Consider the following 16,567-nt stretch of genomic DNA (forward strand, 5'->3'; position numbering starts at 1 on the left):
AGCAGGATCCCTAAACTTTGATTTGGAAGGTAAGTGCAAGATTATAAAATATAGGGAAATAAAAAAAATTTACCCTAATGTTTCAGGGTTTATATGCAAAAAAAAAAAAAAATTAAAGCTAGATTGATATGGTCAGCCACGACCTCAACCTTGCATTTGATTTCTTTGCTTGCGAGCTATGTTCAAACAAGGAAGTAAAACAGAGCAACGAAAATATACAGTAGAATTGAAGTGAAGAAATAGTCATCCTTTATTCATTTTCGAGATCCTTTATACAGAGTGTACAAGAGAAATTTAAGCCAACAAACACTATAGAAACCTACCCTACTAACAACATTGCAACAAAAAATACTCAACCTAATTAAAGCAAGGAAATAACTGCCCACTAATAAAGAAACATGGGCCACAAAATGCTGAGAAATTTGAGGTATAAGGCATAGGAAAATAACTACTAATAATAAAGAGAAGGTGACCATGAACTGCTGAAAAAAAGGAGGCACCATGTTTCACTACGAACTGTAACAACTTCTCCCCCTTGAAAAGGGCCTTGTCCTCAAGGAAATGAAAAAGTCGTATAATCTAGGATAAAGGTCCAACGAGCAATCTAAGAACTTTTAGATGGATCACAACCACTCTATTGCACCAGTAGTTCTTGATTTCGACCTCAGCCACGCACTGCCAAAATGCCTTCTGGTTGCTTCAAGTCTTTAGAAACTTTAGGGCCAATATTTGGAAAATCAGGTGTGAGTCCTGTGGACGGTAAGCCTTCATGTCGCTTAAGTAATGAAATATGAAAGATCGGATGAATGTGGCCAGCTAGTGGAAGTTTTAACTCATATACAACCTTGCTAATCTTTCGAATTACCTTGAATGGGCCATAGAAGTGGGCAACAAGTTTGGTAGAGGATTGTTGTTGCACCAAGGTTTGTCAATATGGTTGAAGCTTTACATATACTAAGTCGCCAACTTCAAATTCTTATTCTACATGGTTGCGACTGTAGATCTGTTTCATTCAACTTTGCACTTCTTGAAAGCGATGTCATAACTCTTAAAGTATGTTATCTCGTTGAAGGAGCAAAGTTTTTATAGCTTGCACTTTTGTAGTTCCCGAGACATATCAAAGGAGAGCAGGAGGCGACCTTCCATAAACGACCTCAAAAGGGATAGTCTGTGTGGAAGAGTGAATGTTGGTATTATAACAATATTTAACCCATGCAACCCATTTCGTCCATTTTTTGGCTCGTCACTTGTGAAACAACGAAGGTACATCTTGATAGTATGATTCACCACCTCGGTTTGTCCGTCAATTTGAGGGTGATAAGTGGAATTGAAATTGAAATGAGTTCCTTATAATTTAAACAACTCTCGCCAAAATGCACTTTTAAAAGTTGGGTCTCTATCATAAACAATAGACTGTGGCATTCCATGTAATTTAAAAATGTGATCAAAGAATGCTTGAGCCACAATGGTAACTATGTAAGGATTAGCCATAGGAATAAAGTGAGCATATTTAGAGAGGTGATCCACCACCACTAAAAGCACGGTTTTCCCGTATGAAACTGGTAATCCCTCTATAAAGTCCATAGAGATGTTTGTTCATACTTGTGTATGAATAGAGAGCAGCTGAATTAAACCAGCTGGTCTTTATTAATATGTCTTGTGCTTTTGACAAATACCACATTGCTGAATGAACTGTCGAACCACTTTTTTCATTTTTCTCCAATAAAAAATCTCTCGCACATGATGTAGTGTTTTGAAATACCCTTCATGACTGTCTCTATGAATTTCCCCTAAGATAAAAAGAATTAAAGAGGAATTTTAGGGAAGATAAATCTTTTCTTTAAAGAACAGTATCCCTTGCCTAAATTGCCAAGGTCCTACGACTTCATCTTGTTATACTAATTGACAAAGTTGTTGAAGCTCTTGGTGGTTCAGATTCTCTTCTCGGACGATCTCCAGCCATTTTGGAATTGGAGTTGAAAGGGCAAAGACTTTAGTAGCTTGCTCTTTTTGAGATAAGGCATCGACATCAGAGTTGGTTGTTCCTAACTTATACTCAATGCTGAAGTCATATCCAAGAAGTTTAATGAGCCACTTCTATTGGGCTTCAGTGACTATCTTTTGTTCCCACAAGTACTTTAGGCTTTGTTGGTTTGTCCTCACGATAAAATGCCTCCCCAAAAGGTAAATGTGCTATTTTTGTACTATAAGAACTAAGGCCATTAATTCCTTCTCATATGTGAAAAGGGAAAGGTTCTTACCTCGAAGGCTAGAGCTAAAATATGCAATTGGTTGTTTGTTCTACATGAGGACTACTCCAATGCCTATTCTTGAGGCGTCATACTCCATTATAAAAGGAATGGAAAAGTCTGGCAAGGCAAGAACTAGTGCTTTAGTCATAACATCTTTGAGTTGTAAGAAAGCCTTTTCAACAGTTTCACTCTATTGGAAAGCATTTTTCTTAAGCATATCTGTTATTGGGTGAACAATTACACCATATTTTGCTATAAACTGAGGGTAATACCCAATTAGATCGAGAAAACCTCTTAGCTCTTTCAAAGTCTTAGGTTTTGGCCAATTTGTTATGGCTTCTATCTTTTATGGATCTGCCATTACCCCTATGTGCTCCAATTATATGCCCTAAGTAATTAACTTGTGTTTGTCCAAAATGACATTTTTCTTTTTTAACTACTAATTGATTTTCTTTTAGAATGGACAAAACAATCCGAACATGGTTGAGATGCTCATTCCACCCTTTACTATATATCAAAATATCATCAAAAAATACTAATATAAATTTGCACAAGTATTTTTGAAAAATTGAATCCATATGTGTTTGGAAGGTAAAATGAGCATTTGAGAGTTCAAAGGGCATTACCATAAATTCAAAGTGCCCATAGTGTGTTTGAAATGCGGTCTTTGCAATGTCATCCTCACTCATTCAAATCTGATGACACCCGGATCATAGATCAAGCTTAGTAAACCATTTGGCCCTATTTAGTTCATCTAATAGTTCTTTGATTACAAGAATCGGGAACTTATCTTTTACTGTGACTTGGTTGAGAGCTCGATAATTAATACAAAATCTCCAAGACCTATCTTGCTTTTTTACTAGAAGAACAGGGGAAGAAAATGGGCTTCGACTTAGTCAGATAATCCCTTGCTCCAACATTTCAAAAACTTGTCACTCAATTTCTTGCTTCTGAAAATATGGATAACGAAAAGGGACAAACACTGATTAGGCCATTTCCAAGTTGTAACGGTATGTGGTGGTCTTATTCTCAACAAGATGGTAAACCTTTTATAGGGGTGAAGACCTCTGGAAATTCTTGTTGAAATTGCACCTATTCTGTTGACTTAGTCGAATTAATTAGATTAGCATATACTATAGAAAGTGTTCAAAGAGTTACTTTACCACTATTTTGTTGTATTGCTTTGGTAAAGGTTTTCCCTTTGATTAATCGAGTCTCTGGAGCTACAATGCCTTGTAAAGTTACTATGCCCTCATCCATTTTAAATTTCATAAACATGTCTTTAAAGTCTCACAAAATTGGTCCCAACATCTGGAGCCATTGAGCCCTAAGCACAACATCATATCCCTTTAGAGCAAGTAGCAAAAAATCTACAAAGAATGGTTTATCATGGAAAAGAAGAGGTACTTGTCGACACATACCTTAACTCTACAATTTTTCACATTTGCCACCATAACTTTAAGAGTTGGCACAAGTTCTATGGTTAGTCTTAAAATTCTTGCAAGTTTGTCATGTAAAAAATTATGGGATGAGTCTGAATCTATTAGCACAGTGATACCCATCCCGAGGACCTTGACGGGGACGCATATGGTTTGTGGTGTCGTTACCCCAACTAGCGCATGAAGTGAGAATTCTAGAGTTTCAAGTTCGTCCTCGATGAAGGAAGATCTTAAATCTGTTCTAAGTTATCTTTGGTTGTTTAAGCTCGATAAAGAACAACTTTTTGCAATCATGTCATGTGATGAATGGTTCATTGCAATGGAAGTAAAGGCCTCGATGTCAACGCTCTTGTAGCTCAGCTTGAGTAAATCATTGGATAGTGCAAGTTGGTGCATTTGGATATGAGTTTGTATTACTCATTAGTAGCCCCCAAGGAATGAAATTCCCTCGGCTTGCTTCACTTAGAGTTTTGTGCATTACTTGGATTGTGCCTCTTATTTTTGTCCTATTGTCAAAAATCCTTGCTAACCCAATAGCTTCAGTTAAATTAGGTGGATGCAAAGCTTGTACATCAACCCTCAAGTTTTCTTTGAGTCCACTATGAAAAACACCAACTTCTCAGGCATTAGAACAAGTTCCTGCTTTAGTCAAACGATCAAACTGTGTTTGATACTCTTGTAAGGTCCTTATTTGTTTCAGTTTACACAAATCAGCAAAGGCTTTCTCATAAGTAAAGGTGCCATATCTTTTGCTAATGTTATCTTTCAACTTTTCCTAAGTTAAATTTCTTTTAGAATAGCAAAATTGTTGGAACCATAACTAAGTGTCGCCTTCCATGTGATAAGCTGCAATTCGAACTTGATCTTTGGGTGAGGTGTTCTGAAAATCAAGAAATTGTTCAACCTGACAAATCCAAGCGATAGGATCCTCTGAGCCATCAAACTTCAAAAAGTCAATTTTTACTAATCTCGAGGTGATCCTCCCATTTGCAATCTCCTTTTTTGTGCGTCTCAGGGCTAGTCTATGCCTACTAATAGAAGTTTCATATCCGACAAGAGACATTTTAACCACTTGTTTCATCACCTGTTCTAAGCCCACACTCAAACTTGCAATCTGCTACTCGAGTATGTGAAAGTTAGAATTTTGGTGGTCGTCAACCATGTTTGGCTCTAATACCAAATTGATATGGTCTCTTTTTGTGGATCCATAACCACGACCTCGACCTTGCATCTGATTTCTTTGCTTGTGAGCTATGTTTGAACAAGGAAGTAAAATAGGGCAACAAAAATATACAGTAACATTGAAGTGAAGAAATAGTCATCCTTCATTCATTTTTAGGAGCCTTTATATAGGTGTATAAGAGAAATTTAAGCCAAGAAACACTACAGAAACCTACCCCACTAATAGCATTGCAACAAAAAACACTCCACCTAATTAAAACAGGGAAATAACTGCCCACTAATGAAGAAACATGGGCCATAAAATGCTGAGAAATTTGAGGCATGAGACATAGGAAAATAACTGGTAGTAATAAAGAGAAGGTGACCATGAACTGCTGAAAAAAATGAGGCACCACGTTTCACTATGAACTGTAACATAGACATTGTAGCATGCATGCTAAACTTTTTATTGAAGTGTTAAACATTGAATTGGGGGCTAATTGTAAAAATCTAAAAGTAATGAAGGTTTATGATGATTCTAAGGAAAAATGAAGATTTATAACTGTGGGGTGTATAAAGTTTCGAAAAATTTAGCATGTTGTATACACTATTAGCGTAAAGTCTTAGGTTTGTTTAAGTCGGACTATATGCACAAGTGTAAGATTTTAAAGTTATGAGGGTTCATATATGTTTTAGAGGTATAAACTTAAAAATGTGAAAGTTAGAGGTGTATCAAATTTGACATGCAATGAAAACCTGACATGAATTAGCAAATTTAAAAAAAAAAAATCATATTTATTTATTAGTAAACCTTATTATTATTGTAGGGTCTCTCAAAATATCGATTGTTATATTGGTTACGTACAAAAGTCAATGGACAATGGTTAAAAATAACATTATAATTTACTTTGGGGAAAGTGAAAAATGTTTCAAACCTATTTGGGTAAGGGCATATGATGGAATAATGGAGTTACTTAGTGCATATCTTTGTATTGACCTTTAGTCTAATACTATGAGCATTCTCATACAACATAAAAATGTTGTCAATAAGGTGTCTATTAACATTGAGGATACCATCATATCACTTGTGTCTTCACCCTTATAAAACAAATGTCACAACTGTATTCTTTTTGTGTGGTGGTTTCTCCCAAATTGAGAAAAGCAACTTCATATACCAATTATGAAGCAAATTGATATAAATCCTAAGAATAATATCTTTTGCCCATGAGGGCCAACATTAAAGTTCATAATCTATATAATGAAGGTAACACCAATGTTGGCATTGTTGATTATGGTTATCAACATTCAGGATTGTGTGCATGGACATAAAGTAAGAACTTGAGTTAGGGTGTGTGATCCATAAGTTCTCTGTCATGTTGATAGAGAATAAAATTGTAACTAATATGCAATTAGTCAACTTTTTAATCACATTTAAGATAATGTCTTAGAGTCAATTGTCACCAGTTTTATAATATGTTATAATCATATTTTTGAATTAATAAAATAACAATCTTTATCTTCTTATTTGTGTATGAAATAAATAAATGTTTTTTGAATGGTTGAATAGCGACGAGAGGATCAATGCATAGCTATTGATTATGAGTACCCTAAGTCAAAACATTGTTCTTTTATCCATGAACTCAATCCTTAACAAAAAATAATAATTCTAAATCGAGAGAGTCCATAAGATTATTTGAACTGATACTAATATTTATAATATATTATTCCTCTTCATACTAGTCAAGGTCGTCACCTCCTTCTTATAAATCATACTACAAGTATGAAACTTCAATATTAACTAAAAATTGGAGAATGATATTGTTCCTATTACAATGAAATGGAAGGTCCAACAGTCTATTGTTCTTTAGAACCCTGTTTTTGAAATGCTACTTTTCTTTCTTTATGACTAATTGTCATATAATAAGGAGTTGATTGCGTCATCTTCTTAGCTAAGGTAATAACATACCAAACATCATGATTATCTTGAATTTTGTGTGGCAATCCATTGATGAAGTTTTTCACCTTCATAGTTATGTAGATGCACTTTCACCTTTGGTTTATATCTGGATGAGAGCCAATACATCTATGACTCGTTGTTATATTGTATCTTGTTTGATAATCATTGAATATATAAAAAATGCTACTAAATATAACAAATAACTCTCTCTCTCGATCAAATATTATATAACCCTAATAGTAGATTATCATATGAATCCAATCTATAAAACATCAAATAACCCACATTCGTTGAAGATCATAGAGCACTTATAATGTAAAATACTATGTAACCCTTGCATCATCAAAAATTTCATGCAATTCTTTATAGTGTAAAATATCACGTAACCTTTAAAATGTAAAATATTTTATAATTCTCTAATACATAAAATTACTAAACACTCCTAATTTCATATAACATATGACAATTTTTATTGAATTTCATTGGGCAAAAATGTCTACTGTGCCAAATCAATCTTACTCAATTTGTTCTTCGCACTTTAATAAAAAATTACCTTAAAATTTAATTAATCCTCACTAAAAAATAATAAATAATCCAAAATTACAGTTATATGCCTAGAAGCGAATGATCTTCATATTGGATTTCATATTTTTTGTGAGAATGATGATAAACTTGTTTAAGTGCAAGTAAGTTGATGAAGAATGCTAGCTTATCATAAGGTTAGTGAAATTATGTTTATTTTTTTTAATTATTTTTTTGTAATGAGAAATTTCATTTGAATCAACTCATTATATTAGATCAAAACTAATTACATCAAATAAGATAAATTTCGGGTCTAATAATCGATTTGCTATATCCTAATGGTTAATTTAATTAGGGAAAATTTTCCACCCAAATTTTAGCCTAATATCAAAATCATACTCACGATAAATGAAAAACCTAAATACCCACTTATGGACTAACTGTCATTCAAATTTTCAGTTAGAGGTAGAGGTAAAATTATCATTTTATCCATAAACCCTAAAACTTTTAAATTTATATAATTTTTCCCCAGGTTTTAAAAACTAACACTTCAACCTATTTTCAAAGTTTGAAAAGTTTAGATTTCAACCTTAGAGTTTGTTTTCTTCTTTGGCCACATCATTCTGACTGACGACTAGTGCTTTTTACCCATCTTCTAAATCCAATGATGAAGGACAATCACCCAAACATGATGATAAAACATCATCTTTCATCATCTGAAAGACTCGATGAAGGATGACTGACACAATGACAAAGGACGATGAAGTGTCATCCTTCTTCCTGTCATCTAGATAACGAAAGATGATACTTCATTATCTCTTCTAGACGATATGACGATGTTGTCCTTCATCTTTTCTTCTTGATATAGACGACGAAGGGTTGTCTTTTGTCGGAGAAGACCTTCGTTTCTTTTCGATCATCGATCAGTTTTCTAAGTGACAAGAGATGAAACCTAAAAAGAAAAAAAATAAGTTTTCCAAAGTTTAATCATTTGGGTAAATGTAAGTTTTTTAAACTAAAAAATAAAATGATATAATTTTTTTAGATTTTAGAGTTTATGGGTCAAAATAAAAATTTGGATAATAATTAACTTATAACTAAATATTTGAATTTTTTATCTATCTTAAATATTATTTTGAAATTAGATTAAAACTTTACTGAAAAATTGTCCTTTCCCATTTAATTAATTAAATTCCATGAAAAATTTCTCTTCGCTTTTTATTCCGTAATTAACTTTTTACCCGACTAAACTATATAAGAGACAGTGATAGCCACGACACTTCAAGATTTACACGTGTCGACTTCTTATTGAAGAATCTTGTTGTTCGTCCAATATCTCTCGACTACTTCGCAACTAAACAGAAACCGAAAATTTAAAAAAATGAAAATAAGAAAACAGAGACAACATCGGACCCCACACTGCATCATCCGTTGCCACCTCATCACGCACCCACTCGTGCGCCCCTTACTAAAAAAACCACGATACGATGTGATCCAAACTCAAAACGCAACGTTTACCCTCCGAGATCTTCTCCAGTACATAAGCCATGGGTTTAATTAATAAATCTGACCAATTACAACCAGCTACACTTCCAATCTTATACGTGGCATGAACCAAATGAATTAGATTGCCATACAAGATTGGATACGTTTCCAGAGAATCACAGTCCCTTAATCATTCGTGTATAAATTCTTTGCTGGTCGAGCCATTCCATTTCCCTCCTCTTTCCTTCGCTATCCAGAGGATAAAAAACAAAAACCGAAATAACCAAAAATAACTAAAAAAAAGTTGAACAAATATATACATAAATCGGAATTCACATTCCATTTATATCACGGCACACTCCAAACCGGAGTTTTTCTCTATATTCGCGTTGATTTTGAGGTTGTTTTCTTTTAGGTTCAGTTTGAGGATCATTGTCCTAGTTTCAATTTTTCCTTCTTGTTGCCGTTCGGTTTGATTGATTGATTGAGTGAGTGAGAGAGAGATGGCTACAGCGGGAGTAGCAGCGGGGACTGTGGCGGCGGCGGCGGGGTTCGGAAAGGTGTCGCTGTACGTAGGGGATCTGGAAGAGAACGTGAACGAGGATCAATTGTATGATTTGTTTAACCAGGTGGCTCATGTGGCTTCCGTTAGGGTTTGCCGTGATTTAAACAAGCGATCTTCGCTCGGTTATGCGTATGTAAATTACGCCAATCCACAAGACGGTAATTTTAATTTCAATCTAATGTAATTTAATTCAGTTAAGAAACAAGTGTATTTTGGTTTTGATGATGAAAGTCATTTGATCGTTTTGAGTGTTTTTTTTTTTTTTCCTGTTTGTTTTATGACAATTTAATGTATGTTGATTCTCTCTCTATAAATATGGGTTGTAAATTAACTGAACAATCTAAGGGTCTCATCATCTTTTATTATTGGTGTGCTGAGTTTACTTTCAAATGTCCAAGAATTTGAGATATCAACAGGTTGGTTTTACTAGAAAAATTTCTATTTCTACGCTGGTTAACGTTAATTTTATGGGAATTGGATGGTTGTGCTTTGCATCAGGTTCTATGTAATCTATTATGTTTAGTCTTTTCTGTGTGATATACAAAATATAAGTTCAGCACACATAAAGTAGTTAGTGATTGATTAAGCGGAAAGTGGGACTTCTGTTTCGAGTTTAAGTAATTGTTTTCTCTGTTATGTTTTCTTATTCTTTTCTAAATGTTGTATTGGGTCTTTTTATGAAATTTAAATTGCAGCTGCTAACGCCAAGGAGATTTTGAACTTCACGTGCATCAATGGGAAACCTATTAGGATTATGTATTCTCATCGAGATCCTAGCACTCGCAAAAGTGGATATGCCAATGTTTTTATTAAGAACCTGGATGCATCAATTGATAACAAGGCATTGCAAGACACTTTTGCTGCATTCGGGAATGTACTTTCTTGCAAAGTCGCTCTTGACAGCACTGGTCAGTCGAAAGGATATGGATTTGTGCAGTTTGAAAATGAGGAAGCTGCACAGAATGCTATTCAGCGGTTGAATGGCATGTTGTTAAATGATAAGCAAGTTTATGTTGGTGTTTTTGTTAGACGCCAACACAGGGCTCAGAAAAGTGCTTTACCTAAGTTCACTAATGTTTACGTCAACAATTTGTCTGAAAAGACCACTGATGAGGACCTTCAGAAAGTTTTTGGTCGTTATGGTTCCATCAACAGTGCGCTAGTTATGAAGGACTCAAATGGAAAGTCTAGATGTTTTGGTTTTGTAAATTATGAGAATGCAGATTCTGCTGCTGCTGCAGTGGAGAAGTTGAATGGAACCACCAATGATGACAAGGTTTGGTATGTAGGCAGAGCACAAAAGAGATCAGAGAGGGAGGCTGAGTTGAAAGCTAAATTTGAACAGGAAAGAATCAGTAGATACGAAAAATTGAGAGCTGCTAATTTATATCTGAAAAATCTGGATGACAGCATCAATGATGAAAAACTGAAGGAATTATTTTCTGAATTTGGAACTATAACATCATGCAAGGTATCCTCTTAACATTATTACTTCCTAGTTTTTAATTCCTCTTTTGACTGTTCTTATTATTTTTGCCTCTTATGCTGGTACGTATATATTGTTGGTTTTTCTCTCAAATATATCTCTTCCAGGTCTTGCTTGATCCAAATGGGGTGAGCAAAGGCTCTGGTTTTGTTGCCTTTTCTTCGCCAGAGGAAGCCACAAGAGCTGTAAGTTTCTTAGTGTTTATTCTCAGAAACTTCTGTCAACCAAGCTTTTGCATAATTTACTTGCCTGGTTTTTTACTTTATGCATTTAAGTTTTTCGCACTTTTTTTTTTTCGGATGTAGTTGAATGAGATGAACGGAAAGATGATTGGCCGGAAACCTCTTTATGTTGGTGTGGCCCAACGCAAAGATGAAAGAAAGGCTTTGCTGCAGGTGATTTTAGGGTTGCTTGTTTTGTCATATTGGAGACCCTTTATTATAGATATAGCCATTCTTTGGAAGTAGAATATTTACACATGCCATGTTGTGGAAAGAATATTTTATATTGTTTGAGCCCGGTGATTATATTTTTCCTTTTTAGGCACATTTTGGTCAAATCAGAGCACCAGGTGCAATGGCACCCCTGGCTTCAGGAATTCCTGGGTATCATCCTGGGGCAGCTAGGCTTGGTCCTCAGCAGCCTTATTATGGTCAAGGTACTCCTGGTTTAATGCCCTCTCAGCCCATGGGATACAGTTTTCAGCATCAAATTTTTCCTGGTATGCATCCTGGTGGACCAAATTTTATACTACCATACCCCCTTCAAAGGCAAGGACAGCCAGGTCAGCGGATGGGGGGTGTGAGACGAAGTGGAAACCCCCAACAAATGCAGCAGTCACAGGTGTGTTAAAAATCTTTCTTTAATTCCTACTTTTCCTGCATCATTCAAATGATTTAAATACTAATGCCAATTTGTATGCCTATTTTATTAAATTTACAAATATGGCGAATTTTTTTCTTTTCAAATGTAAGACCTGTTTAGCACAACTTTCTTAATTTTTAATCTTTAAGACTTTAATAGGCGGGGACTGCATGAACTCCTAAATGATTTTTTCACTTTAAGGATCTAATAGGCTGGGAACTCTGTGCTGTGCTGGTTTCTACTAAATGTTGCTGTATGTAGAAGTCTAACAATATTAGTTTTGAAACTTCTGTGATTAATATTTAGGTGATCATGAGTCCCAGCTCATGTTTGGCTAATCTGTTTTAGTAATAATGTTAATTATATGTTCATCTCTGATATATGTTGGACACACATCTCATTTTCAGCTTTTGGATTACTTCTATAGGGACTTAGATACCTGAATAATGCCAGAAATGGAATTGATCCGTCTGTTGTTTCAATGATGCCAATGTCCTTTGATGCTTCTGCAATGCCTGTGACTCCTAGAGAAGCCCCACGACCTGGGCCTGTACCAATTTCAACACTGACATCTGCTCTGGCATCTGCCAGCCCAGCTGACCGCACAAGGGTATGCAATATTTTCTTCCAGGTTTTGTGTATCTCAAATATCAATATTTTCTTTTTCTAGTAGTCATTTAAATGTGAAAGCCTAACTGGGTTACTTATCTTGCTGCACATACAGATGCTTGGTGAACAACTTTATCCCCTTGTGGAGAGTATTGAGCCTGCTCATGTATCGAAGGTGACTGGGATGTTGCTGGAGATGGACCAAACAGAGGTGCTTCATCTCATTGAGTCTCCTGAAGCTCTGAAGACAAAGGTTTCTGAAGCAATGGCTGTACTCCAGGAAGCTAAAGCTAGATCTGATGTCAATGATAAGCTTGGCTTGCTGGCTCTGAGTGAATAAAGTGCCTTGATTCTTCTTCTCCTAAGGAGTTGTGTTTTTCTATTTACGTATACAGTTACAGAATGTTTTTATGTGAGTGGACATTTATTGTAGGATTTGATTTGGAATATTGGTAAAATAGTATTTTAATGTTATACAGCCAAGGAGTGACAAAAGCTATTTAGAGTGTCATTTGATATGTTTGGTAATGAGTGAAGTCGGGCAAAGACATGTACGGTGACATTGAGCAAGTCTGCGAGAAGGCACACTTGTAGGGGCATAAGTGCAAGGGCATAGAGGTGCGTGCCCAACAGAAAAGCAAATGCATCGGAGCAACACACACAGCAAGTGCACAAGGCATCGCACAAGCCTGAGGAGCAGGCTCAAATGTAAGAGACAAACACTAAATTGTTGCAAATGGCAAGGGCAGAGGACTAGTCAATGAGTAGGGAATGCTTGGCTATGATAGCACAGTTGGGAAACGCTGGAAAATGAAGCATGAGACTAGTCAATGAGTAAGCTAACAGCACTGTAGAGTGTGTTGGGTCAAAAGCATAAGCAATGTGGCTTATGTGCAATAGGTGTTGAGGGTGAGCAATAGTTGCGAAAAGAAGGCTCAATAAGCCGTTGAGTGGGAAGTTGTGATATGAAGGTTATCGAGACAATAGTTGAGATATGTCACATTAAAAAGGCAATAACAAATTATATCCATAAATTCAAAATCGGTATGTAATTCAACTTCATATGTAGCCAACAAAGATGGAAAGATTATATGATTATAAAAGCTGTTAGGTGAATGAAGCAATGGTAGTAAATACAAAGACACAACACTTGCTCTCATTTGCCATGTCAAACCATTTTATTTTTTGGCCTTTTTTTGGGACTGTAGCGGTTGTTTGAGAGATTAAGCAAAGAGCCGATTGAAAAACTGCCTAATGGCATGACCCGTAATTTAGCGGCTAGGCTTTCTTTGCTCGGGCTGTGCTGGCCCACTTTTTCAGGCATACACATGAACACAAAAATGGCAGCATTTTAGGCCCACAATTTCCACTTAACAAACAAAATATATTTGATAATTTTCAATACAATCTATTAATAAGGTTTAATATGATATAAAATAAAAAAATCAAATTAAAATTAAATTTTTTGATATAAAATTTATTTTAAGTCACTCTAATATGACTCAAAATTAAATTAAGTAATACTAAAATTTACACGAAAGTAATTTGACACGACTCTAATCAACATAAATGTTTTTAAGAAATATTATTTTAATAGATCGTATATAGTTATATATTTATATAATTATAACTACTCGTATTATTGTTTATTTTTATTTAAAAATTTTATTTTATTATTAAATAGTAACAAATTGAATGGATTAGTCAAATTGTAGATATGTTTTTTAAAGATCTTACTTAAATTATAATTATATATTGTATTTTTATAGTGAAACTTTGAAATCTTTATAGATTATATATAATTATATCTTTATCTAATTATAATTATTCATATTATATTTTTATTTTTATTTAAATATTTTATTTTATTATTTAATCATAAAAATTTGATTTAATTAGTTAATAATAGATAATTTTCTATTAAATTAGATCAAATTGAATCAATTCAACATTAAGAAATTATATTAAAATTAATTTTAATATAGGTTTTTCACACAAAACTGGAACAGTCGAACTTGTGAGGGATGCTATAAATACGACAGGAAGTGACAGGTCGAAAGAAAATTTCCAGTTAGACTTATTCCTATTGACAAATTCCGAAATTCAACTCTTCATCGCACCTCTCGCTTCTCCTCTCATGTCTTTAGATTCTCACATTGAGCAAGTCCTCTGGACGCCGGATCAAATCTCTCACCGGGTCGCCGAGCTCGCAGCTCAAATCACCCGCGATTTCCAACACGTTTCGCCACCGCCCGTAGTGGTTGCTGTCGCCACCGGTGCTTTCTTGTTCTTGGCTGACTTGGTCCGCCAAATACCACTTCCTCTGTCCGTTGATTTCATTCGTGCTGAATCGTACGGCTCCGGTACTCACTCTAATGAAGCCCCCTCCATTTCCATGAACCTTAAAGTCAATGTTCAGGACAAGCACGTTATCTTGGTACTCTCACTTTATTTATCTTATTTTAAGTAGATATTTTTTGTTGTAACGAGGTTTCAGATAAATTTTATGAAACTTTAAACAGAAATTTATGATAAATTCAGGGTGGTTTATGGTGGATTTTCTGATTTCATATATTTGAAGGTCTGAGTTGAAAATTTTAATAAGGGGAGTTCATTGAAGAATTTATTGGTATACACACTTTACGGGAAGACAAAGTTTATTATATATTTACATTCTTAGGAGTTAGGAGTGCAAAGTTAGTGATTTTTTTTTTTTTTTTTTTGCTTATTTATGATATTATGGACTTTATAAAGTTTTTATAGTTATTCTATGGTCTCAGGTTGAGGACATTGTAGATACAGGATGCACTTTGTCTTGTCTCATTGCACACCTGAAATCGAAAGGAGCTGCCTCTGTATCAGTATGCACTCTCCTAGATAAGCCAGCGAGACGAAAAGTTGAGGTGGAGCTAGTGGGTGAAGGGAAATTTTATTCTGGGTTTCAGGTAAGATTGTGTGTGTGTGTGTGTTTGTGTTCGTGCAAGCACATGTATGTATCAGAGTGCAACGCGTTTTCGCAAATTCATGTAAAATAGTCATGTGGCCTATAAAGCACACTGCTCCAATTCTTTGATATACTTGACCGAAACCATATACTAGTCAAATGTGTGCAATACTTTCCCATTATGTTATGGTATTACGTTAGGGTCCTGACTCCTGTGGCCTTCCTAGGAAGTAACCTCTGCTTCCCACACAAGTACATGACCAGTGATTTTATGATGTCAACCGTATCTTGACACTTTAATAAGGCTGTACTGATAGTGTTTAAGATGAATAATATTTTATATGCCTTTCAGCTCATTTTGGGAAGATTGAAATTATCATTTTCATTTATTCCTTCATAGTAATCATTCGTCGATAATTAAGCTAAACTGTTTCTTTGTTCATACAAAGATAAAAACTTTACTTGTGGAAGGTTATATTTGCATTAGGTTCATTCTCTTAAGATTCATCATTGATGATTCATGTGTATTTATGATTCTGTTCAACTCCCAACTAATCAGTAATCACAATACTTGTAATTTTGTTCCTCTGTTATCATTATATATGACAGTCATGGCTGGTGATAGATGTTAATGTGAACATGATCTCTTTGTACTCTTTGTCTGCAGTGTCCAGACTACTTTGTCGTAGGCTATGGAATGGACTTTGCTGAACTATATAGGAACCTGCCATATGTTGGTGTTTTGAAGCCAGAATGCTACCAGTAATTTGATTTACAACTTACCCTGGAGCAGTTGAAGTATTCAATGAAGTATAACCTTAATAATGTTATAGAATATTGATTTTGCCACCATGTGTCGTTCTCATATCAGTTTCTGGTAAGATAAATAGGCAAAGTTGCAGCGGTCTCTACATTAAATTGAGTATTTGTCTTCAAATATTTAACTTTGAATATATCATTAGTCCTGGAATTTTGAATTCTACTCTATATTTTCCCACTGGGAAGTCATTATAAACTTAGTTCATTTGAAAGTTGTAAAATGAAATTGAATATATCACTCTCTTGTTTTGATCTGCAACAAGATTAGACAAGCTCTGTAGCCTTCTGAATCAGCTTGCTGTTGAGAATCAATGGAACTCTATTAAGATAACTACTTCATTTTCCTTTATTAGTTCATTTGTGTAGTGATAAGATATTAATTGATTGTCTTTTTTTTTTTTGAGTTCGAATCTTATGTTGTGAAAGTAAGATGCGGTGAATTCATTTGTATCCCAAAACAGTAT

At 34.8% G+C, this 16,567-nt stretch overlaps 2 protein-coding genes across 2 annotated transcripts; both read left to right on the forward strand.

Annotated features, from left to right (window-relative positions):
- Positions 1-9,053: 9,053 nt before the first annotated feature.
- Positions 9,054-12,818, forward strand: LOC123203275 (polyadenylate-binding protein 3-like). The gene is made up of 7 exons (XM_044619585.1): positions 9,054-9,539; positions 10,077-10,852; positions 10,975-11,052; positions 11,173-11,262; positions 11,411-11,710; positions 12,159-12,341; positions 12,456-12,818. The coding sequence occupies exons 1-7, from the start codon at positions 9,320-9,322 to the stop codon at positions 12,678-12,680; spliced, it is 1,872 nt and encodes a 623-aa protein (XP_044475520.1). The 5' UTR covers positions 9,054-9,319; the 3' UTR covers positions 12,681-12,818.
- A 1,568-nt stretch (positions 12,819-14,386) lies between these two features.
- LOC123203276 (hypoxanthine-guanine phosphoribosyltransferase) lies at positions 14,387-16,434 on the forward strand. The gene is made up of 3 exons (XM_044619586.1): positions 14,387-14,777; positions 15,121-15,285; positions 15,952-16,434. Exons 1-3 carry the CDS (start codon positions 14,478-14,480, stop codon positions 16,048-16,050), a joined length of 564 nt encoding a protein of 187 aa, XP_044475521.1. The 5' UTR covers positions 14,387-14,477; the 3' UTR covers positions 16,051-16,434.
- Positions 16,435-16,567: the final 133 nt, after the last annotated feature.

Source organism: Mangifera indica, chromosome 19, assembly GCF_011075055.1.
Source record: "Mangifera indica cultivar Alphonso chromosome 19, CATAS_Mindica_2.1, whole genome shotgun sequence".
NCBI lineage: Eukaryota > Viridiplantae > Streptophyta > Magnoliopsida > Sapindales > Anacardiaceae > Mangifera > Mangifera indica.